The sequence below is a fragment of the Coturnix japonica genome, chromosome 15 (assembly GCF_001577835.2).
Source record: "Coturnix japonica isolate 7356 chromosome 15, Coturnix japonica 2.1, whole genome shotgun sequence".
Lineage (NCBI taxonomy): Eukaryota > Metazoa > Chordata > Aves > Galliformes > Phasianidae > Coturnix > Coturnix japonica.
Window position 1 is genome coordinate 4,929,623 of NC_029530.1, and position 25,456 is coordinate 4,955,078.

At 45.1% G+C, this 25,456-nt stretch overlaps 1 protein-coding gene across 2 annotated transcripts in view; it reads left to right on the forward strand.

Annotated features, from left to right (window-relative positions):
* Positions 1-715: 715 nt before the first annotated feature.
* Positions 716-25,456, forward strand: part of MLXIP (MLX interacting protein) — a 40,200-nt gene continuing 15,459 nt past the window's right edge. For both annotated transcript variants that reach the window (XR_001558563.1, XM_015878343.1), the window contains exons 1-5: positions 716-1,124; positions 23,148-23,254; positions 23,622-23,707; positions 24,442-24,531; positions 24,821-24,862. Coding sequence is in view for 1 of the 2 variants with exons in the window: in XM_015878343.1 (XP_015733829.1) it covers positions 754-1,124; positions 23,148-23,254; positions 23,622-23,707; positions 24,442-24,531; positions 24,821-24,862 (696 nt within the window). In the remaining variant the exon portion in view is untranslated. The remainder of the gene's footprint in view (positions 1,125-23,147; positions 23,255-23,621; positions 23,708-24,441; positions 24,532-24,820; positions 24,863-25,456) is intronic.

Genomic DNA, 25,456 nt, shown 5'->3' on the forward strand with positions numbered 1-25,456 from the left:
TGGTTTTAAAGACTTGTCACGGCTGGAGCCCTCATGGCAGCGATGCCTCCTCTTTGTGTGGGGGAACTGCTGCACTCAGCTGAGCTTAGGGCCGTTATTGTGAGGCAGAGCATTGCCACAGACACGCAGCTCACTCCTGGTTCTGCTCAGCACTATTACAGCCACAAGCGGTTCCGCTTTTCTGCTCAAGGCCACTTTTCTCCCCACGTGCCGCCTCGTGACCTTGTGCTGTGCCCTGGCAGCACCGCGCTGGGTGTTAAACCGAGCGGGGAACAACAGCGGGACCGTGGGATGTGGAGTCACCACCTTCCTCGGCCACGTTTGTGCCTGTGGGGCTGCGAGGGGAAAGGACACGGTGACGGCTGCGGCTCAGGGCCAACGTGTGTGTGTGTGAGGACACGAGGCGGCCCGGCCCTCACTGCACAACGACCAACCGTGAGGGAGAACCCGGCTGGAACTCGCCCCGCCGCTGCGGGACGGCGCTGTCGGGCGCAGCGCTGAGCGGGGAGCGCGGCCCGGGCGGGAACGAGGAGGGGCGGGAACGAGGAGGGGCGGGAACGAGGAGGGGCGGGAACGAGGAGGGGCGGGAACGAGGAGGGGCGGCCCGTGAGGGCGGAGCTGTGTCTGTGTCTCCGGCTCCTGGCGGCGGGGCGGAGCTGGGGGCCGGTCCGAGGCGGAGCGGGGCGGTGGCGGCGCAGAGCGGGCGGCGGGCTGGGCTGGGCTGGGCTCGGGGCCGGCGGCGGCAGCGGGGCCATGGCCGCCGACGTGTTCATGCGGCCGGCGCAGCTCCTGGGCGCGGCGGGGCCGCTGTCCCCCCGCACGGAGCCCGATGAGGACTCGTCCGACACCGACGACGGCGGCGCTTCGCCGGGAGGAGGGCGGCGGTGCGGGCCGCGGAGGGGGCAGCCCCCGGGCCCCCAGATCATCCACTCGGGTCACTTCATGGTGTCGTCGCCTCACAGCGAGCACCCTCCCAAGAAGGGCTACGACTTCGACACGGTCAACGAGCAGACCTGCCAGACATACCAGTTCGGGCCGGCCCGAGGGGGCGGCGGCGCCGGGGGGAGGCTGAGCATCGATGCGTCCCTTACGAAGCTGTTCGAGTGCATGTCCCTGGCCTACAGGTACCGGGCGTGGGGCCGAGCGGCGCCGGGGCTCGTGAGTCAGCGGCGCGGGGAAAGCCCCGAGGGAGCGGGGAGGGGCGAGGGGCCCGAGGGCGCGGGGCCGGGGCAGCGCCGGGGGCGGGCGGGGCTGTACGGAGCTGTACGGGGCTGTACGGGGCTGTACGGAGCTGTACGGGGCTGTACGGAGCTGTACGGAGCTGTACGGAGCTGTGCGGGGCTGCCGCTTCTGCACGAGAAGTTGGAGCTCCTTGCTGCGCTTAGGCCACGGTGCTGAGGCGCTTCGTGCCGTGCGGGGACAGCGCTGAGCCCGGCACATGGATCCGTCCCGCTGTGGGATCGTGGCCATGGGCGCGACGCGCAGCATCGCTGCCAGCTTTGGTGCGAGCAGCCGCCTCCAGCCCGAGCAGCGTGTGTGTGTCCCTGTGACACGGGGACTGAGCTCGGAGCTTTTTGTCCCGTTTTCTTCCTACAACTGCCTTAAAAAAGTAGAGTCTGTCATTGTTTCCTTTGTTCCGGTGGCTGCAGCTGAGCGCTGCACTTCCTGGGTTTATCGTCGCCTCGCGCTTTTCTGACTTTGGTTTTGCTTTCCATCAGTTTATTCGGATGTTACATCCACATTTAGGCCCTTTGTCTGCCTTCCAAAATGGAGGCAGAGCGATGGATCAGAAGTGTTGGGAAAGATGTGTGTCTGCACGAACCTTTTGTTCCACGCGATAGATCAGAAGCGGGATCCGCTCTGATGTTCAATATTAAGCATATTCTGGAAGTTGATTAGATGGGATGATGGAAAACTCCCCTGAGTGTTATCAGCAGTAATACTGGTCTTCGTTGATAGGAGCCATATTAACTGGAGCTGAACTTTGCCCACCCCAGGTATCTTTATTCTGTGCCATTTTACTTGGGCTCTTCTTCTGGCTTTAGAATTTATTGATTTTGAAATATTGCTCAGCAAAGAGGAAAGAATAGAACCGTCCATTTGGTACCTTTAGTGAGAAAACAGAGCTGCACGTATCCTCGCTTGGGTGATTTGTACCAGCAGGTTATTGGTTACTGATGTGAAGAGGCTTGTAACATTCTAGTGTTTACAGAACAAAATACAATTGTGACACTAAAAATCAACTGTTCTGCCTGAGAGGAATATGTGGAGGAACCAAAAGTATCACAAATGACACAGCTTCTGTGCATCTCCTCACCGGCCTCTATTACACCTGTAGGCTGAGGCTGGCTGCCTTGGCCTGTGCTCTCCTTGGGGCACATGGCACTCAGGGGGAGCAGCAAGTGCCTCTTGTGCTTCGTGTTGGTCTGAGGGGCTCTGGTTGGCTTGGGGGTGGTTTTATTGTCACCTTTGCTGTGTCATTTATCTGATGCTGACAAAAAACACAGATATCATGCTGTTTCTACTGCATGGAAACCCGTACTAGAGGAAAAACAAGAGAACAACCCCACAGCAGAAAGGTGCAGAGGTGTCTTTTGGCATCATGGCTGTTGCAGACCCAGCAAGGAAGGGCCTGAGCCAGCAAGTTGTGTTTCTGGAGCAGGTTGATAGCTGCATTAAGTACAGAAACAAGGAAACTGATGTAACAGAGCTGAGTGTGCAATATTTATTTACACTTGACGCCCATTGCTGATATCTCAGTGTTTAAAGTCTTAAAAAGAAGCACTAAATTGTGTTATCTATCAGTCCTGCTGATGAACTAGCAAAGGAAGTTTTTCTAGATTACCAGGTCAGGATGGTTTACATTTGAGATGGTCAGATTTATGCTGAATCACATTCACTTGGGGATGTGTAGCATAGCCTGGCCTCTTCTAATTGTGCTGTGTACATATATATATATATGTATGTATATGTCTTAAATAGCTTTGTTCTGTTAAGCAGCTGCCACACTTCTTTATGATTAAAAAAGAAGCTGTTTCTGACCATGATGGAAACGATTCCCTCATGCCTTCAAGCAGTGCAGACTAACCTGATTTTGATTCTCATCCTGTGTGTCTCAGTCACGTATCCATCTGCACGGGCAGAAGAACCTCGTTTCAGATGAGCCGTTTCACAGAGGAAAGCATGGCCAGAGCACGCCTGGCTGTACAGCTCCGAGATTAAAACAATCTTCTAAATCAATAAGTTACTTATAAACGCTGCAGTTTCCCGCAGGTGTCACGCGGGCTGTGCTTTATCTAAGTGTCACCAGGTTTTTTCATGAGATTGATTGTGGTAACCGTACCGTGCTGGTGGAGGTAGAAGAGCCCTGGTTTATCTCTTCCAGCCCTTTCATCTCAGTGCTGTAAAACAATGTGACCTCGTGTGTCTTTGTGTGTGTAAGCAGCACAAGTAACTGCAGCTAGTATAAGGTGGGTAGGCCACTTTATGTAGAAAGATTTAAAAAATATGCTTTCCAAAATGGAAACGACCTTTGCTATTGCTATTGTTCCTTCTCACAGTCAGAAGCTGTGCTGGTAATTGTGTGGCCCGTAAGGGTTATTACGCAGAATTACATCAAATGAAATGTAATCCTGATCCTTAATTTACTGAAACCCTTTAGGAACATTAAACTTATCCAAATATTTACATCACCCAAAAATAACTTTCCCCAAACTGAGCTATATTCCGAGATGTTTTGATTATAGCACGTTGTAATGTGAGTTGGTTGATTCTTTTTCTTGGGTTTTGGACAGAAGTATTTTTCTAAGTGTTGTTTTCAGCAGCAGAATAATGTCCAGCTCCTTGTAGTGTCCAGGCTGAAGGCTTTTGTGAGGTGGAAAAAAATGTGCTGTTAGAAAGGACGCTGCAAGCCATTAATGGCCCGATTGGGCTGGAATAATATGGGAGTGGCAGCATTCCCTGTGGAAAGCTCTGCTTTGGGAACATGCAGTGTGAGATCCCAAATCTGAAACAGGCGTGTAGAAGTGCAGAGGATCCATGCAACTGAGGGAACAGGGCAGCCAGCTGTGTGTGGTCACGTACATGGTGTAAACAAAGCACGAGCCTTATTTTAGGAATTAGTGAGCGTGAGTTGTTCTTTAATGTGGGTGGCTTTCTTTTTAAACTTCTGTTACGCGTAATTATGCCAGCTGATGTCAATCTTACTTGGCGGTAGGACATGATAGGGTAAATGAAAATGACTTTGTGGGCTTGTTTATTATTAAGTAGCCTCAGAACCCTCTCACCTTCTAATGAGAGCTTAAGGAGCGCGCCAGGTGTTGTGTTTTAGGTAAGAGTGTTAGTGCTGGCATTAGGTACTTGTTTAAAACCTTCTGGATCCTGCTTGTTAAAGTTACACGTAACATGAGTGTGAGGTGTGGGAGCCGTGGCATCAGTTTGCTTTGGAGAAGCTTGCCAGGTCGTTTCTAGATCTCATCTCTCCTCTTCAGCAATCTGACCCCATTGCTTTACGTAGATGTAAGCCAAAAACATTCCCTTTGATGCTGGACTGACATTTCGGATTGACTTCTTTCTAAAGCACATTTCCACGTGCCATGAGTGAGTGCTTTGGGAAGTTCCTGGCAATGGTGCCAGCAGGTTGGAGATAAAACGCTTCCAGAATTTATCTGTGCATTTTTATATGCTACTTGTGGCAACAGTTGTGCTCACCTCATAAATTAATCCTAACTTGAATTGAATTGCCGTGTTATGAGCGCTGGTGGGTAAGGTGTGCTATGTTCAGAACACAATGTGAATCAGGACAGTGTTACTGAGCCTATTACCTTGCTTAAGTCGAGTGCTTGATATAGTCGCAAGCTTTTAAGCTCTATTTAAGTAACTGGTAAGTTGCACCGCGACAACCTTGAGCCTCAGGAAGGTTTGCAGAAAGATTGCTGAGCTGTGCTCATTTCAGAGCTGTATTTGTTTTGCCAAAGCAAATATTTAATAGCGGTTGTGTGAAAAGGTCTTAATTAAAATTAAGGTTTTGGTGTCTTCAGTGCTTCCAAAGCCTGGGAAGAAATGATGAATTCCGAAGACAGATTTAGATGCAGGAACAACCCTTTTTTCCCCACCCGGCTCCATGCCTGCTGCTCTTGGTGGCTTGTGCTGTTGGTTGGTTTTTTTTTTGCTGTGTGGGGTGCATTGCAGAGGTGTGGTCCGCAGTAATTGCATTTATAAAAACCATGCCGTTGATATCATCTTGTGATTTACCAATCCATCTGCATGTTGGGTTGTAGTTTTCTTGTCCTGTGTTCCCAAGTAGTAAACAGATCTTATTTTCTGGCATAAATACAACACGGATTTCATAACCATCATTTTTGTTGGGTTGTCGAAATAGGGAAATGGGGAGTTAGTGTATCCTCAGGTTGCCAAGATCTTGGCTGAACTGCGAGATCTGGAATTCCTTTTTATGAGGATTTTGTATTGCGTGACTATGGTGGGCTTTGAGCGGAGTAGAATTTGGCAGCAGAAATCAGCATTTTGGTTACCTGTTTTTCTTTCTTTCCTCTGAATGGCAAGAGGAATTAAAGCCAAAAAATCCCAATTTCTCAGCTTTACTCAGGGTTTTCCACGTACTCCTTTTGTAATTCACTGAATCGTTCTTGTTTTTTACTCTTCCACGTTGGAAGGCAGGGCTGATGGTGCAGCAGCTGCTCATCTGTCTGTGTATCCCTGAGCCTTAAACAAAGGGGTACCCACAGCTGCTGCAAGGTAGGAAGAGGTGGGGAGGTGTAACGGGGCTGTGTAGCTCCACTGAGCTGATGGGCAGGAATTTCTGCAGTGCCAGAAAGGTGTTCTAAATTTACAGAGAAACTGAAAGGCTTGAAAGAGAGTCAGCTCTGTTAGGTGTCTTGTGTGAGTGGAATTCTTCCCTTAATCATGATGCTGGGTGATCTCTTGCAAAGAAAGGGAGTGAGAGGACAAGGTGGGAGGCTGGCTGAGATTTGTAGCAAAATTACAAGGATCTTTGAGGAATGCATTGGATGAAGGAGGGCCATGTGAAAGGCACACAGCTGGGTCGATAGTATTGTTGTATCCCCCTCTTGTTTTCATCTCCATGACCTCTGTCAGCACTATCAAGTTCAATAAGATGGGAGGGGGGGGAGTGGCAGTGCTGCTATGGCTGCTCTGGTGCTGCTTTGCTTCCTTTGCTGTAAGAAAGAAAGGTTTGTCTCTCTAAAACAAAACAACAAAGCTGACCAGTTTAGAAGCTCGGACCAGTTAGGATCTAATCTGTTATTTCATTTTTAATTAACAGACCGTAGGCTGTGTGCTTGCTACTTCCTTTCCTTTGTATGCAGAAATTAATTGCATTTACAGTTTTCCTCATCCGTCCTTTGATATTGTAATGTCACAGAGATGAACAATCTCTTTAAAGACAAAACTTCTAAGCTACTTCTGAGGAAAAAGGCGAAGTTTCTGAACTCTTTGATGGCTATTGAAATATTTTACAGCTGTCCTACAAACTTTCCTTTCGCTCTGGGAAGGAAACCTTTAAAAATGTATAAAACAATTCTATAGGTGCTTAGGAAAAGTGCTTGTTTCAGTGACCTCCAAAGAAAATAGAGTTGGTTCTTTGTGTTCCAGACAGTGATGGAAAATCCTGAATCTGTTTTTAGTGCAAGCTGAAGTTACACCATTGTCACACGGTCTGAAGCAGGAAGGCTGGGAAAACAGGGTTAGGAAAAGCTGGGCTTTCCTGGATCAATTCTGCTAGTTTTACTGCTAGAACAGAAATCCTAAAGGTGGGCTTCTCAAAACATGTTTGCTCAGAAGGGAGCTGGCGGGGTGTTTCTGGTTATTTGTTTTGAATGTGGAACGTGCTGTCTTTATGCCACTTTTGCAGTATAATTAATGTAGGCATCTCTTTGTAAATCAGGCAGTAATGGCCATCGGAAATGTTCTAGCATGGGTTTGCTGCAGCTTATTTACTTTGTGACACGAACACAAAGCCTTTCTCTGGCCCTTAGTTTCTGGCTTGTTGATCTTAGATAAATCAGCGAACTGCTTACTTTTCCCTTTCTCCTTCATGGAAGTGGAAAAAACACAGCAGAAAGCCAGGTGTGTGCAGCAGCCTTTTTGAGAAGGGGGAGCAGAGGCATAAAGTTCAGCAGTGAACTAGCACAGGAACCTAGAAGGAATCCATATCAAAGGTGACAGTTCAGCTACAAGCCTGAGTAATAAAAGGCAAGGAGACAAAAGGAAGATTTAGGAGGAAATGAGGCAAAAGACCTGCAGCTTAGTGACACCTGTTAGGAAAGGCATTGCCTGTAGCTGATGGGGAGCTGCAGATGCAAATTACAGGGTAATAAAACCGAGCTGGTATTTTAACAGTAATCTTAATGCATCTGGAAGGCAACGTGCTGCTTACTGCCTGTGGCACTCGCTGGGCTGCGGGTGAGGAGCACCTGCTCCTGGAAACAGGCTGTGAGCAGCATCGTGCTCCATGTGAAAGAGCCTTCAGTGCCATTGCCAAGGAAACATGGATTGCTGGGTCATTGGCTCTGGGTTCTCAGGTCTGTTTCTGACTGTGGCCTTCTGGAGAATCTGCTTTTCCCCCCTTCTCTCCCCCCCCCCCCAAAAAAAATCCTGTTATGCATAGAGAAGTTTAGCCCTGTCCCCTGTGGCAAACGGTTTTGTTGTACTTGGAAGTAAGTCTAAACGGCATCCGCCTCCTTAAGCTGTCAAACACTTTACTGCCATGCGAGGCATGACCTCCTTCTGTAAGAGAAATCTGCACAAAAGGTGAACGTGGCACTCCAGATGGCTGCAGGGCCGTGCTGTCAGGCGACTGCTTGCATTCTGCGGGCTCCTTGTCTGCTCCCCTCCCTTGGCTTGATGCACTGCAGCTGCTGGGCTTGCTTTCATTGCGCCAAGCGTGTGTTGGACTGAGCAGATGGTTTGGCTGCTCAAACTCGCTTTGGGATAGTTTATCTGCCTGTCATTCTCGTGCATGTGATGATTTCTTACAGGTCTCTTGTAGGCTTAAAGCCCCCGAGGAAGAAGTGGGAGTGTGTGAAATGGGGCTCTGGCTGTTCTTTTGCAGTGTGGTTTGGTTGCAGGACAGTTGTGATTCCATCTCTCTTGAGTAGGTTTATGTTTGACCTTTAAGGTGTTCAGATCCAGAGTGCTACTTGGGAGCCAGCTTAGGAACAGTTAGTTCCTTTTGTGAAACACTGTTCAGGCTGTCAGCTGCGCTTTCCTATGTATAATAGAAAATGGGACTGGACACAGACAGGACCGTGGGAAGCCGTCCAGACCCACGTCACAACAAAATGATTCCCTTGGCCAGTTATCCTGACAGGCGACCTGAGAAGTTAGCCAGAACATCCCTGCTTAATGCCCATTGCAGGAGGCAGAGCAGGGCAGTGCTGCAGCTCCCAGCCCCTGCCAACTGTACGCTGAAGGCACAAAGCCCAGGGTGAGATGAGCAACTCTGGGGCTGTAAAGCAAAAGGTGACAGAGCAGACAGGGAGCACTTGCAGATCGTCACCACTTGGATTTCATAGAGCAGGGTATTCGGATCTGGTTTTGTTTAATTAGCGATATGCTGGTGTGTTTAGGCCAGACCTCTGCTGACCTACAGATAACCCTTTTGACATGATGTGTTTCGTGACATAGCGTGATGCTATTAGAAGGATTCAGCTGTTTAAGTAGCTAAGCTTTCTACTTAATGAGTAGGACACATTTCAGGAAAAGTGCAAAAAGATTTTAATGCCTTGTCAGATTTTAATGGCTTGTGAACGTTTCATCAGACAGCTTTTTGATTGTCTGCACAGAACGATATTTACAGCACTGATGCACAGTAACTGGCTTTCTCATCTCTCTACCTCTAGTTCAGCTACATGGAAGCAGTGGCTGCAGTCTTTTCTTTTAATGTGTTTTATTACCTGTATTTTTCTGTATTTGGGAATGCCTTGCTGTGTACGGAGAGAAGTTTGTTTTAATATAATGGGAGATTTATAGATTTCCAAAAGATATCTTTATTGTTCATTTATACCACACCAGAGCAAGCAGAGGATATCTTCACAGTTAAGCTCCATACGTTTTGTTTGTGCTTTCCTCTTTAATTGCAGATAAGCAGTATTTCCCTGTACTTTCCTTCAGTGATGTGGGAAACGAAGTGCAGAATTTTGGGGTAACGGTCCAGAGCAGTAACAGAAGGAAGGAAGGAAGCTTGAGAGACCTACACGCTTTGTTTCAAAGGGAGCCACTCTTGTGCAAATACAGGAATCTGATGCTTGTTATGATTTTGTTTCTGTGTGAGCACAAAAAGGCTTCTTCCCATCTCAGCTGGAAAATAAAAGAGTGATCTTGCCTTTGCTGGTGCTCAGTGGTGTCCACTTGTTCTAGGAGTGGCTTGTGAGCAAGAATGAGTTGCAGAGCTGAGCCTTGTGGGTGACCAAGGAGATAAGGAGAAGATCCGAGTGGCCCAGTTGTTGTGTAATAGGTTAGCCCTTCTTGAAAAAGAGGATTGCCATTGTTAGTGTTGAAAGTGAAACAGCAGCTGTGTTGTTTATGTTTCGGTCTTGCACATCTAGGGGGAAGGTGGCAGCTTGCAAGACTGAGCGCTGTGTTTGTGAGGCCTTCTGCTGTGCTTACCTCCTGTGGTATCCTTCTAAAGAAGTCCTGCTTCGGAGGTGACCTGTGTTGAGAGCTCACATGAACAGCTGTGCTAAACACAGGCACTTGGTCCCGAGGCTGTGACCTGGCAGGATGAGTGGGAGAGCCATGCTGGGCTGCTCTTCAGTCCTGCAGAGTTTGCAGTGCGTCTTATATTTAGATAAGATCTGCAGGAACACACATAAACAGGATAAGGGCTTTCCTTCTCTCTCATTCTTCCAACGCTGAAGTCTGTTAGTCCTTGTATACCAGCAGAGTTGTTTTTTTTTTTTCTTTCTTTTAGCAATATTTCTGTGTAACAAGATTCAAGCAAACACTTCAGAGACCAGGAGGAGGATGCTCTTGCTGCCAGAATCTGTCATGTTCATTGTTTTCAGAACTCTCCAGCATGGGATGTTTACTCTAAATCCTGGCCTCCTTTTCCCTCTGCCACTTTGTTTACTCTCTCTTCCCTCAAGGTCTCACAGCAATGAGTGCTCTGCTGTGGCAGTTCAAGGACGCAGCAGCTGAAGTGCATGGCTGTGAGACCTGCAGTGGGGCTGCAGCGAATGCAGCCACTCCTCAATCTCACAGCCACAAGTTTCCCATGTGAGCCAGCTGTTAAAAACACTGTTCTCGTCTGCATTGCCCTGTCCCTGCCATGGGCTCTATCACTTTGCCAAAGCTCTCACCCCATAAAATGCTAGCACAGGACAAGAGATCAGCAAACCAAGACTGGTGGTACAGAGGCCAGGCCTGTGTGATGTACTTTTGTGTCTCTGGAGCAACTGGAATGAAGTGACACTGGGGTTTCACAATAGACCTAAAAATAACTTGGGCCTGCTGCATTTGGCTACCACCTAGGAGCTGTACATTCATATGGATGTGCTTGCAGCCAGCACAGGCTATTCAGTGAAACCTGTTCTGGCTGTGGCTGTATGTTGAACACAGATTTTAGGCTGTTGATAATTTTCATCATCACAAACAAAATCATTTCCAAAGGGGCAGAGACCAATGGAATGTGAATTGTGGAAGAGCTTCTCAGTTCCTTGTGATCCTTCTTTGAAGCCTTTGACTGCTCTTTATTACCTTTTCATTATGCAGTCCTTTGCTTTTGGTGCTCTGGTATGACACTCGATGTAGCCTATATTACTTATTGAGGGCTATGACTCTGTAGCATGTCAGAGACAGGAAATAGCTGGGCTTTGGCCCTGGCAGCAGTTAAGGTGTCAAATGGGGAGAGGAAAGTGGAAGGTCCTGTTATGTTTCTCATGTACCAAACAATGACCATGGCTGTTATCTGCTGCCACATTTTCCAGAGCAAAGAGTGATATAATTAATTTTCTGGGATGTTTGGTTTCTGCTCATTATGTTGAATATCTGAGTATGAGCAGGCTTATCCAGGGCAAATCAAAGTCTGCTGATGGCAGTGATGGTGGGAGCTGTCTGTACCAGTAGAGTTTGTTGCATTTGTGCAAAAGGCAACACAACAAGGTCTGAGTTCAGCTAAGCTGAACTGGGGGTTCAGGAATGGGCTGTGAAATTTGCTGGTGTTTTCTCAGTATGTAAGGAGCTGAATGTTACCTATCACTCCGTTCGTATTAGCTCATTGCCTAGAGTGTTCAACAAAAAGGTATAAACGTTTCCTTGTACACTTCTGAGCTCCTGCATATTAATGTCTGCACGGATACTTCAGCTTAGTCCAGCTTTCTGTTTGCTTGGTAAACATCTGTCCCTGCCGGGATGGAGGGTGAGAGCGCTGGAACAGAAATATGGGAAGGCAGTGAAAGGGAATGGTCTGCTTTCTTTTGCTCTTCTGTAACACAGCTTTTGAGTAAGAAACTCGAGGGTTGTAGTGGGAGAACAGATCAGCGACCTGGGAACGTACATAAAATGACTGTGTGGGGTTTGAGGATATGGCGCTTTTAGGAAGGAAGAAGTAAGTCAAAGGATTTTGGCACTATTGTGCAATACTTTGATCTGCTACAGAGCCAGAGAAATACTTTGCGTGTTGTCATTATTCATTACAGCCTCAGTTCAAATGAAGCTAGTGATGGGATGGGAGGAAAAATATGACCAACGGCAAAAATATCCCCAAGGAGGAAACTGTACTTATTTTAGGTGCTTAGCAATCATGTTTGACACCTAAAAACCAGTGAAAATAGAAAGCAGATGTTGTGAAATAGCTGAGAGCCTGCAGCAATCTATCAAACACTGGGACGCCTGCATCTGTTGCAGCAGTCACTGTGGTGCTTCTCGTCTATTAAGAATGCCATTATCTCTCCCTTTTCCAGGCAAAGAGCTGCCAAATCAATACACATTCAACTCACCCAGGTATGAATAAAGAGACTCTATAGACGTAGTGAAAGGAAAAGTACCATAGTTCTTCCAGTGTGCTTTTAGAGGGTAGGTAAATATCATTTCCCTTTACAGCTGAGAGCTGTTTACAAAAGACTGGCTTCTCAGAAATGTGCATTGAGTCAAGGTGTGCAGAGCGCTCAGTTAACCCACTGCATGAATTGGAGCTGATTTAAGCTCTTGGTTTCCTGACCCACCTGGTAATTCACAGAGCCATGTTCTGCTTTGGTTTGTCCTAGGGTTGCCTGAGATGTGCAGGGCCAGCTGGGATGTAGCAGCAGGGCTTTGCTGCCTTTATCAGTGTCCCTCAGCAGAAATTAGGTGGAGGGTAAGAGCGTGTTGGGGACTGGAGGGAACATTACACAGACATGCTTGTCCTGTTCTCACTGTTCCCAAAACACCTACTTGTGGCTGCTGTTGGAGCTCTGGGACCTTTGGCCTGACCCATATGGCTGTTCATACAGCTCTTACGGTAAGGCAGGAGAGCTCTGTTGCCAAGTACTGCAGTCAGCAAGACGCTGTTTTAGTATCAGCGGTGAAAAAATTCCAAGCAGCACTTTCACTGTTTGCTAAGCTTTTATCTTTGTTAACAAGAGGCTTGTCTTTTGCCTTACAGAAACTGCAGCCCTCAAGCACATTCATTTTGTAGTAGCTTTCGCTTTCTGCAGAAACATGGTGTTGTTTTTCTTTTTTTCCAGGGCAGCACAGGACAGTACATGTCAGTGGCACTTGGCCTCTGGAAACCTCAGATAAGTTCAGTATGTGTTGCTGTGTGGCTGCTCTTGGTGATATCAGCCTACTGCACGACTGCCTGCCCTGAGAGGCTGCCTGAAGGTTTTGGCTATTCCTCTGCTTTGTGAAAGTACAGCCAGTATGTTTGTGACTTGAATGCCTCTGTGATCTGAGTCATTCCTTGTGTGAAGGAGGGAAAGGAGTAATCAAACTGCATCGGAACAAGAGGCATTCCTGTGTTCTGTTCTGTCTTGCAGTGTAAAGTAGTTAACCCTTCTAAGGAACCACGTGATTAAATTTCACTTGCTTTATCAAATCAGCAAATATTATCAAAGTGCACGGTTCAACTTAGAGACTCTGTGAGTAGATGGGCAAAAATCTGCAATAGAAGCCAATTAATTCCTGTTTCTAGTAAAGTTTTGCTCAGTGAAAGCTCTGTTTAGGAGCAAAGCGTGCATCCCATCTGTGTTCAGTATCCAGTCATACAAGTAGAACGCTCGGATCTCCAGTAAAAGTCTTTGCAGAGCTTAAGGAGCCTAAATTTTTATTAGCAGTTTTTATGAGCTGCATTATGAGGTTTGGGGTCTGACCTCTGCATGTGATGATTGTAGCCTGTGTGCATATGACAAGCTTTTGGAAATGGGGAGACAGCTCCAAGGAAGGTTAGAGAGTCTGCTTTCCCTACAGCAGTAAATGTGTGACAAGTTGTTTACCTTTAATTTGAGCACTCCAAGGAACTCTACGAAGCAAAGGCTGAGGCTGTTATATCGTGACTTTTGTACGTGGAAGAAAACACGATTTGAAGAAGAGTCATGGGGAGGGTTTTTGTAGTACAGGTTGTTTGTAGTGAGGTTCAGGAAAGTGCTGATACTGTAATTGTTTTGCTCGGGGAAGTCACGGCTTGCTTTGGGATGTAAACCATGTGGGTCTCTTTGAACATGTATCCTTGGCAAGAGGATCATTCGTCCAGCTGTGTCTTAACCAGTGTGTGGGGGGGAATGATGGGTGAACGTCTGGACTGTTGTGCTGAGGGATATTTGGTCCTGGTGGTTCCTGTGAGCAAAGGGATGACTTTATAAGAAATACCAGTTGGAGGGCTGCCTGTGTGTAGTCTGGAGAGACAGGAAGTACAGCAAAGCTTTAAACTGCTCCTTTCAAACTTCCTGTTAGCGTTTAGTATATACCACTAAGGAGAGAGCAATTTGAATGGCTGGATGAGCTCTGTGGGCCCAGGATCCTGTGCAATCCCAATGACCGGGGTGGGTGTGGGAGGTCAGGCAGAGGGAATCCTGCTTGTCTGGTGCTGCTGGTGGTTGTTGCTGTGTGATTTGTGTTTGTGCACACTGACTTGGTTTGCTGAGCCCCCAGGGCACCATTCCCCCCAAAATACAATACTCCCGGCAAGAGTTCTCATCTTTTCTCACTTTTCCAAAAGCTTGGAAACATAATTGTATCATAATCCTAGAATCACAGGATTACTGTGACTGGCCTGTTCATCCCAATGTCTGACTTATTTCTTGAATGATGCCAGTTTTCAGTGTTTCTGAATTTGTCTTTCTGCATCCCTTAAGGGAGACACTGGAGGCAGGGGAGGGTTTTGAGTTTGCTTTTTGAGCAGTCACAGAGCTCCATTTCCTCAGTGCTCCTTCTACTCAGTGCACTGAGCATCTTGATGACTTCTTGGCTTTCCCATGCTTCTCAGCCTTCCAGTTTTCAGCAGTTTATTGCTGAACAAATTGCATTCATTTTTATGTATTTATTGTTTTGACAGGCCTTGAAAGTGTTTCACGTTCTCTTGGCCAGGTCTGATCTCAACAACCCTGTGTGGGAACCAGGGCTCCAGGACTCTCCCTCAGCCCGTCCAATCCTAAATTGGCAGCGAGAGCAGTGTGGGAAAAGCGACACGGATTCTGTGTCATCAGCATTAGCACGCTTCTGCCTCGTGTCCCACTTAATTCAGCCCCGGCTCACTTACACGGCCTGACAAGGAGCTGGGGAAGTTTCCACAGCCTGCTGTCTGCTGCCTGGAGGCCAAGGCCTGTTCCCTGCCCAGCCCCCCCCGAGGCTGTGGGCTCAGCGGTGGGTGCCAGGTTGTCCCAGGGTCTTGCAATGGGGCCAAGAGGAGCTGTGGGTTTGCAGTTCCCAGCACTGAGTGCCCATGGTGTCTGTGGAGTCATTGAGAAAATGCTGGTTTGCATTTAGCTCCAACAGAAGTATTTTTCTGTGCAGTCTGTATGGCCTTTTAGAGATGCCTTTCTTTTTTTATTTTTGGTCCTCAAACTCCTTTTTTTTCCCAATTCCTGTCTATTTTATGTTAACTCTAGAAGGAGTTTCCTCCCTGCATTATCTTTCTGTGGGATTTTTTTGATCTTTCAGTAGCTTTAATAGTAACGCAGCTGTGCCTTTCGTCTGCTTCTATCCTTTGTGTAGCTGCTGCTCTAGCTTTTATGCGAACTTTCAATAAGCTGCATGTGCTCGAGTCTGTAATAACTGAATTTGGTAACAAGTCTGGTGTTCCTCGTGCTGCAGGGAGCACAGATGGTACGAAAGCTTTGTTTTGCAAGGGGAGAGGTGGGGAGTGTCTCTTATTTTAAAACACTTAAGTAATTTTCAGAACAAGATCCCTGAAGACTTGCAGTGTATTTATAGGCCGGCTATGTTGTGAGGGCAATGTTACATTATCCTCTGTTGCAGAAGTGCTGGTTTCGAGTTTCTCTGCCTGGTAAACGCTTCTCTGTTCCTGTAGGTATGAGAGCTGTGCCGATCCCCAGCCCTGATAGGGTTTGTTTGGGTTTTTCAGGGGCTTTGCGTGTGAAAAGTCTCTGAACCACAACTTAGGTGCTTAAAACAAGGTCCTAAATTATCACACTTTGATCAGTCTATTAATCCAGGCTAAGACCTGAATCACAAAAGGATCCTGACACATTCATTCCTCCCTCTGTAGGAGGGGGTTCTTGCCAGCAGCTATCCTTTTAACTGGGGAGGAAGGTGCTCTGGGCAGCACTGCTTCCTGATCACTGTTTTTGACAGCAGCTCTTTGTAGTGTAAAGCAAGTATACTGATCTTGTGTGAAGCCCTTTGTTGATCTGCTTATCAGTGCAACATGCTGCTGATGATCACAGCAACTGCTGACAGCAGGAAAGCTCCTCTACCTCCCAGCAGAGAGTTTTGCTCATGGTAAAGCAATCTCGTTAGATCGGTACAGGGTGCTTCCTTTTTGCCTCACCGGACTTGTAAATCTTCTGTGAGCAGCAGAGAGAATGAAGAGAAGGAAATGATGGGAGGAAAAGGATGCCCTGAGTGCTGCGATTGTTTTCTGATAGGGAAGCGTGTATCAAGGAAGAAGCTGAAAAGAAAGTGCAGCAAATAATCTGGCTTCTATCACGCTCCTCTGCTGCACACGAGGGTGAAGTCACAGATGGGCCCTCCTCTCACGTTAAAGTCATGAGGTGCATTAAGGCTGATGGTGTCTTTTTCTCCTTCCAGGCAAAGAATAAATGTTCCTTAAATGGAAGTTCTCAAGCTGATTGCACTAGAATAGTTTTGACAACTCTGGATGATGCTTGGTGCTCATTTTCGGATCATCCTGGCCCCAGGCACAGCACTGACTGTGTGAGCAACCCTAGTACCAGTGAGGAAGGCTAAAGAAAAGAGGCCGTATTTGAAGCTGTGCAACTCTACTTGGTTTCCTTCGATTCTTGCCCTGCAGCCTGCAGGCAGTGAACAGCTGCTGGCATTCTGTGAGCAGCCTTCATGCTTACTGCTTTGAATACAGAGATAACGTGCTCATTTTGTTACAAGGATGAGTCATTTAAAACATGAGGCATTAAGCTGCACCGCAAAAAATAAATAAATAAAAAAGTACATCAAACATGAAAAGGAATTGACTTTCCACCCTCTTACCCAGCAATTATTGTAGGCTGCTCTGGTAGCACCTCCTGTTCTTAACGCTGCCCACTAATTCCAGCTGCGTAACCACACTTTTTGTTGTTTAACTGCTTGATCTGAACGTTCCCATATTTGAGCCTGTGATTTTTTTTGGATGAGAAATTGTTAAAAGAAGTTCAGTCTGTTCCATTAATAAAGCTGAAACAAAATGTATTGCCTGTATTGAAGTCAAGAAAAAAGGATTCCAATCATTTTTGAAAAATGCTGTTACCCAAAGGTTTGTAGCAGGGCCTTGCAGTTTTTTTGCTGAGTGTTTCTCATGTACCACATGAATGCTTTGACCTGTGGAACTGTTTTTAAGCTTTGTCAGACTGGAGTCTTCCATGTATCCAATAGCAGCGGAGGTGGCAGCTCATTCCCTGGTGGGGACAGAGAAGGGCATCCTTGGCTGCAGCTTTGGAGGTAAAAGCACTCACCTCATGCCGGCCAGAGCAGAGAAGTGGATAATGAAATGTTAATAGGTCTGTTCCTCAGTTTTCCAATGCAGGATGAGCATGAAAGCACTGTGGAGAAACATGTGAGTGACGTTGTTGTTAACCCTAAATAATAACCTATAAATTCAAGTATGGCCACTGAGAAGTAAACAGCATGTGGGGCCAGCAATGTAAGTGCTTAATGCTTGGGATGTGCTGAATGCCATCGATCCTGTACACAGGGAGAGACTTAGGATATGGAAAAAATTGCGTGTGAGCCTATAATTAAACCTTCTGATCTCAAGAAACATATATACATATATACAGTATAAAGTCAGATGCTTCTTGCCTTTTTTAGTGCTTGAGTATGCTACCATAAGTATCATTTATTGAGTTATTATTAAATTCCACATAATAAACATGCATCAATGTTCAGTTTCAATAGAGATTTGAAATCCGTTGCCTTAAGAAACAAAATACTTAGAAATTGTGATAATCTTCACTTTGTGTGCTCTCCACAGCTCATCTTTTCTGCCAGGAGACTGAATGACTGATTGAATGAAATTTAATTAAATTTCATACCAAAATAGGAACTTTGGGTGGCAGTGTTTATTTAAACAAAAATTAGAACGTTTTCCTATGGAGGTGTTTTTTGTTTTTGTTTTTTTTAATGCAAGTCTGTATTGCTGCAAAAGTTTTGTGGCTCTCCTAGTTGTAAGATTTTTTACTGCTCACTGTGTTTGCAATGCTTTCTTCCAAGAGAAGGTCTGATATTCATAACTACAGTTATCTAAGCAATGCAGGTGTTGCTGGCAGACACTAGAAACAGCTCAGAAACAAACACACGTTATTTTAGTGTTTATATGTAAAGGCAGGGAAACCTTTTGCCACAAAGATACACACGGATCCTATTTTGTCAGAGCTGTCCAGCCAAGTAAGAGAACAATCAGGACTGCTTGCTTCTCTCATCTTCAGTGAGCAAACACAAGCTGAGTAGCCCTCTTTACATGAGAGTATCTGACAGTTCTTGAAAGAAAGTCTTGATATTTAATAGTTAAAGTACACGATGTCCTGAAAAACTTTGGTGTTTGTGAAGTACATGATCTTTGTCAGTGGGTGAACTGAAGTATCGCAAGGGTCAAGAAGAGGTTTTGCTCCAGAGTCAATGATGGATGGTGACAACAGGGTCAGTTTCTTTGTATTTTGACCAAAATATCACTACTGTTGTTTGTGAAGTTTTTTCTCCCTTTTGCTGTTCCAGTTCTGTAGTGAAGTGAAACCACGTTGGGTGAACGTCTGAGAAGTGGGAACATTTTTAGAAATACCCTTTGATTTTTTTAATTTATTTTTTTAAACTGGAAAACAGAAACCATCCAAATATTTTGAGTCTCTAAATAGACACTGGCTGAAGGACGCTGCAGCCTCCAGGTCTCCTGCAGATTTGTTCTGGCCTGTATTCCCCTTCAGCCCATGTTGTCTCAGCATTTCTCCAGTGGTCCTTCCCAGCTGTCCACAAGCCTTCCTCTTGCCTTCCAGGTAGGGAAGATGAACTTGTTAACCTCAAGAAAATGAGCATCTATAATACTTGCTTGGCTGGGATTAATGTCCTGAGGCAGCAACTGGGGTTAACTTTGTAGATATGAACTCTAGGATGTGAAAGTGTGGCTTCCTTGCAAGTCCTGCAGAGTTGCTCAGTGTAGGAAAGTTTGTGTTTCAATTGCCTGCTTCTCTGGTCCAGCACACAATGCATATAAGCGGATTCTCTGAATGAACCTTTGTTTGGGAAAATATTGTTAGTTTTGGCCCTTGGAGAGCTGAGCTGCCAGGTCCAACTCCCCAGCAAAACCCATTAGAGATTAAAGAAGAAACTAAAACCAATTCCTGAAAAAAAATTAATGCTGGGGAGAAGCCGAAGAGTTCCTTTTCTTTATTGCTGAACAGTCTAATCTATTCAGCTACCGTAATATCAAATCAGATTTTTTTTTCTATTGATTAAATTAGGAGTCTCTACTATCACCGCTATTAAAAGGAAAATTAGTCTACCTCAAAAGATTGAATGGCCGTGTATGGGAGGGAATTGGAAAACAAATGCAGGCAAGGGGAGATTTAGGACAGGAGTTATCAAGGCAAAAAGGATCTTCCAGCACAAAGCCAGTGGGAATCTGTTAACAAACAGAAGAACAAAGTGCACTTTTGTAGTTTGTTCCTGTAACTGAATGTACGAGGTTCGGTTATGGAAAAAAACAATTAGTTTGCTTTCAACTATATTACATAAGATACGTATGGTCTGTATGAGGAGCTATTCCTGCAAGTCTATGGTGGCTGCATGCCAAGGTACCTTTGCTGTGTTTGCTGAGAATATATATTTGGGCGGCAGGGTCAGGCCTGTGGAATCTGAGTCTGACGCTCAGAGGTTTATGTTTGAATTCCACTTAGGATAGATCTAGGCCAGGTGCTGCTATGTGAGTGCAGAACTAGAAAATAACTTCTGTGCTAGAGTCAACCCGAGCAACAGCTTTTCCTTGTCCCCATATACCAAAAGAAGTGAAAGAGGGTGGGAATGAGGCTTTCATGTGCAGAATGTAGCGGTCTGTCAAAAATTCTACCCCACTTCTAACTCTCATTCACATGTTTGTCTCCTTGTTTTTAAGCAAGAGATCATGCAGTGCTTTTTCTCTCTCACAGTGTATTTTTAAGACCTCTTGTGCAGTATTTAGTTCACTACAATTGCAAGACAGCTTGCCAGCTGGAGCTCCTTGGCCAGCAGCGTTTGTGTGTCGTGGTGTGGAGGATGAACTTTGTTTTTCTCTGAATGGGAAAAGGGTATTTTTCAAGCTGGTGTTTGAGGCATAGTTTTCCCTAATGACTTCTATGGGGAGCAGAACAGTTGGAAATATAGTGATGTGCTTCTGTTCTAATGGTTTGAGGTAGATCAAAACCAGGGAACTGCAGGTTGAATCAGAAGCAGCTAGAAGTTTCTGCTATACTATCCTTTGTAGTTTTAGTTAAATGCTTATGCAAGGCATCTATTAATTGGTGGCTATATAAGCTGTCCAGAGCAGCCTCCAGCAGATCAATCCTTCTTTGCCTTTTCAGCCCTCTTTGTAGAAACCAATGTTTCCTGAAATAATAATTTTCTAGTTAGTATTTGGGGGGGGAGAAAAAAAACCAAACCCACAACAACCCAATCTCTTCAGTTTTTGTACAAGGAAGTCACATATTCCTCCAGCATTGCTTGCGTGAGCCAGCACATCCTGTATGCTGCTGGCACACAGTCCTTTTCTGTCCAAATGTGGAGGGCGGTGGTGTCACATGGCTTTATGTTGTTCAAAGTCCATCTTAAAACTCTCTGGTTTCAGGGAGGAGAATAGGGGATTCTTCTGTTGTAAGTCGTTTTACAGTGTCAGAGTGTGATCATGTTACTACTGATGTCACTAGGAGTTTTTCCATTGCCCTTACAGGAGCTGGACTGAATGGTTTATCAGTGTTTTAATTACAAAGAGCTACTGCCTTAGTTCTGAAGTCATCCTAACAGCTTTGAATGGCATCTCATGTGCCCCGTATCTGTTGAGGAAGAAGATTACTCATTTATATTGTCCCTACTGGGTCAAAACTGTCACTGAAGTGTCCTGTAAGATCACTCATTAACTGATCTTTTAGGTAATATTGGTTAATTATACACTTAAAATTACATTCATTGCTAATCATCAGCAGAAGACATCCCTCTGTGGTTTCTCTTAGAGCTGTGGCCCCTCTGAAGCTTACAGGGGCTGCTGTGTCCTACTGTGCTTCCAGCTCCAGTGATTCTACAGCCATATCTTTGATAGTTGACTTATGGTTGAAGATGCTTGGATCTGGGAGATGGCGATCTCTATGTGAGATACTGAACTAAGTTCCTGGAATGTATTGTACATTATCCATCAAGTGGTTTTTACTCGCTTGGACTTGATCTGTGTTTGGCAATGATAGCAAGTCTTGTACTTCAGCATTGCTTGTGTGAGCCAGCATGTCCTGCGCAGTGCAGCTGGCAGCAAGGCACCTGCAGTGAGAGCTGCGTTCCCTGCCCTCCCCCAGCTCTTGCCTATGTCTGGATGTAGCTGTCACGGCCTGTGTCTTTTCAGGGATGCTTCCATCCTTTAGAACCAGCATTCCTGGGGAGCTGCAGCAGCTGGTGTAGGAAGAACAAGGTTTGGGAAAGCTGTGCTCCCAGGTATGTTGGAAATGTCCATATGGTCCTGTGTTCCTTTTGGAGTTGTGGTGGTCTGAGCATCTGGAGAGCTGGCAGCAGCAGCAGGTAGTGGATATCTGGGTAGATGAATTTGTTTTCTTTGTTTCCTTTTGCTTTGCTTCTTTAAAACCTGAAGATGGGTTTCAGTTAGGCTGCTGCTTTCAGTCACAGTGTTGTTCCAAGTAATTGAGTTTGGACTAGTATCTAAATATTGTTGTCAGCTTCATGCTGTTTTCTCTCGTTAAGGGTAGAGGCGTTTCACTTCTGACCTCAAGCTGGGTTTGTACTGTGCTCCCATGGGAACTAAAAATAATAATTATTTTGAGAATAGGTTCTTAATCACTTCCTTCTTTTGATGCTCTACTTTTTGTTTAGTATTTTGGAAGAATGTAATAGAAAACATTTTAAACTATTTGTGTTTTAATTCCAGTTTTAATTGGCTCCTTGAAGACATAACGATCTTGTATACTCTTTGCAGTTCCTTTCAGGGATTTTTATTTTATTATTCTAAAGAAAAGCATTTGTTCTTGCCTTGCTGAATGAACATTACTAGTTTTGTTGCTTTGGCAAACTGTCCAGATGCAGCAACTGTGATGAACATTAAGTTGACAGACTTCTTAGTCAGAGGCGTGTGGGCATTTTGTCAGTGTTAGTGATGTGCCAGCATGTTAATGACTTCTTTCTGAACTGTGAATGCACATTGAGAAGTGGAGAAGCCATGTCTTAGCCTAGGATTGAAAGAAATGCTAAACCAAGAGACTCAGAGACATTGTGACGGAGCTGGTTGTGCAGGGAGTGCTGGGAAGGTGGTGAGACACCTAGCAGAGATGGGGGGGATCATTCAACAAGAAGAGCAACAGCAAGCTGGCAGAAAACTTGAGAACAGGATGAGATGATGTATGTGGGGCTCTGAAATGAATGGATGGATCTGCTGCCTGCCCCAAACTCACGGATCACAGAAGATGAGAGGGGGAACCTGGCAAAGGAGCAGCACATGTAGTTGAATTTGTGTTTTGAAGTGTACTACGTTAGGTGTATTTCCTACTTCCTCTGATCTGTCATTAGCACGGATTAATGATTCATGAAGGTGTCGTAAGGGCTGGGAAGTTGGTGTTTGTAGTGTTTACATGTTGCTTCTTCCTTTTTCCTCTCCCCCAGCCCTAATACTGTTCATACATCAGCTATTTCTCTTTCCAGTCTTCCCCTTCCTTGGAGAAATGTTGCTATTTCTAGGCTGATGGTGAATCTGTGTGCCAGCTTGCTCAGCTGTGTTTATCAGCACTGTAGAGGTGGTGGGTGGTGGTTTCTCTTGGGCCGAAACTGGTATTTCATTCATTCTTTCCAATATTACCATTCCAGAAAATCAAATGGAACTGCAGGAATGAACTTGTGTTGACTTCATCCAGCTCCCTTGCAAAATTCAAGCCAGATAAAACTATCATACAGCCAAACCTGCAAGGTTTTGGGCTTAATTTTATGTGCTCTTGTTCTCAGTTAATGGAAGTCACAGGCTGAAATTTGAGAAGACTGAATACTAACAAGGAGAAAAATGTGTAGGGGTAAAAGGAGTTGCAGTCCTGAAATGCTTGCAAAACCTGTTGTGACAGTTGTTAGCAGACAGATAAGTACATGAAGAAGTCTTGAAAACTGTGCTCTGGTGCACAGACCAGTAAGCATCAAACAGCATAAGGCAAACGTCATTAACCCAAGCATGGTAGCTTGTACGTCTTCCTATTGGCAATTTTGGGGCAACACTTTGTCTTGATAGGAGCAGCTAGAGAATAACTGAAATCAGAGTAATTTTGCTTTCTGTTTTGTTTCAGTGGGAAGCTGGTGTCTCCAAAATGGAAAAATTTTAAGGGCTTGAAACTTCAGTGGAGAGATAAAATCCGTCTCAATAACGCCATCTGGAGGGCATGGTACATGCAGTGTAAGTATTAAACTGGGCTGTCAGTTGCTATAAAATGTTTTCTGAGAGACCTATGCAGGAAGCAAGAGAGATCTGAAATTACTGCTTAATGAAAAGCTCAGAAATCTGCTGGAGGCTGCGATGTGTGGGCAGCTGTTGTGGCTGTGTCTTTGGATCAGTGCCCTTAGAGATTTCCATGCAGAGGAAGCACTGCCTGACATTTCTTCATTTCCTGTTGGCTGTCTGGGTGGAGCCCTAGCTATATATATACACACATATATATATATAATTTTATTTTTTTTCCCCCCACACACGTATCTGTTGTGGTAACAGGGCTCCCTGTAGAGCCCATACATCTTGGGCACTTGGATTTTCATTTCTCTTTCAGACCTTGAGAAGCGCAAGAATCCAGTGTGCCATTTTGTGACTCCCCTGGATGGCTCTGTTGATGTAGATGAACATCGTCGGCCAGAGGTATGTATCAGGAAAGGACTAATGAGCTCTGGAGATTATACTATGTCTTCTAGTCCACTGGATAGGAAAGCGGCTTAGTAATTCTGTGCTCCATTGTCTTTATTTAGAAGGAGCCATTAATGTGAAGAAAGTGTGTTTTTGAACCCGTGTTTCATAGTTTCATCCTGTTGGAGTGATCAGGGAACAGCCAAAGGTCCCTGTTATATCTGTGTTCTAGTTTGGTGAGGTGCAGTTTGAATGGTTAAGATTTTGACGTTTACTGCTCTCTTCTGGTTATTCAGTGATGGCTGGTTTTGGAACTGAATTTATGTGACCCTATGAGAGTTTTCTGTGTTTTCAATTGATGAAGTGTGATTTCAAGACAAGGGAAAACTTGTTTTAAGAGAAGAGTGAATGTGAGTTTGTGTACCTCCATTGTCATGCTTCTGCACACAATGAAAACAAACAGTTGCCTTCTGGCTCTTTGCAGAAGATCAGTGGGGGCCATTGATGTGGCAGTATATGTAGCTTTCTGTACTGCAAAACTGTAGCATATTTTACAAATGTGGTACCCTTCTCTTGTTTCATCTTCCTCACAATAAAGTAGTACTGTCAGATTTACTCTGGGACTCTGCTGATACATGAGATCGAACAGAATTAACATAATTTCTTTCATGTTTTTTCTTTCTGAATACATGTTTCAGTTGTTATGTGATTCTGTGTAATTCATGGTGTGTGTTTGTATCTGTTCTCAGGCCATTGCAACAGAGGGAAAGTACTGGAAACGAAGGATTGAAATAGTCATCAGGGAATACCACAAGTGGAGAACATACTTCAAGAAAAGGGTCTGTTCATTTATACAGTTAATGTAGTTTAGTTAACCAGTATGTTGTTGGTTTTTAGAGTTTTGATTTCCCTTTTGCTATCGGGGAGCAATACTTAAAACAGAGACTAAGCAAATACTTTAGGGTAATACTAAGGTGTACTCTACTGAATAGTCCCACTAAATAAAATTTGATTATGCAGTGACTTAATTGTGCATGACTGGATATTGCAAGTTCTGCAGTCGGGTCTTCTACTGATATATGTAGGATGCATTCTGACTTCAAGATCTGTTTTCTTCTCCTTTTGCAGTTACAGAAACATAAAGATGAAGATCTGTCAAGTTTGGTCAGGGTAAGTGGTACCAGAGAAAAGTAGCTGCACTTAAGCTTGTAGAAGCTGCAATAAGTAACAAAGCCGTAACATGCAGTAGCTTGCACTGATTAAAATCTAAAGGCAAGCATCCTGCTGAAGTCTTAATTAAGGTCAGACAGCTTAATGCTTCTGCACCATAAAGAGCAATGTAAGATTTCTAGTTTAAGTTGGATAAAGGAGAGGTTGAATCTAAAGTGCTGTGACAGAACAAATGAGAAGCAACTTTGGATGTGCAGAGAGATCAATCTCCTGGAGAACTGGCACGCTTTTACATCTTGTTACTGAGTCATAACTGGCACTACCTCCTTGCTTGTGTAACTGGATATATGAGGATGTGTGCAGTACACGTTGCAGATCTTTGTGCTGTCACAACACTGGCACATATGCCAGGATCCAAAAAATGGCAAGGTGTTTAGAAGAACAACAGTACTATAAATTAGCATAAAAGCAAAATTTTTATAAAGCCATTAAATCTGCTTTAGGCATATGAAATTATCAGAAGTGTTATTCTGACTTTTCTTTTCGGAATTGAACATAAATCTGGATCTGCGCCAGATTCACTTAATTCAGGTG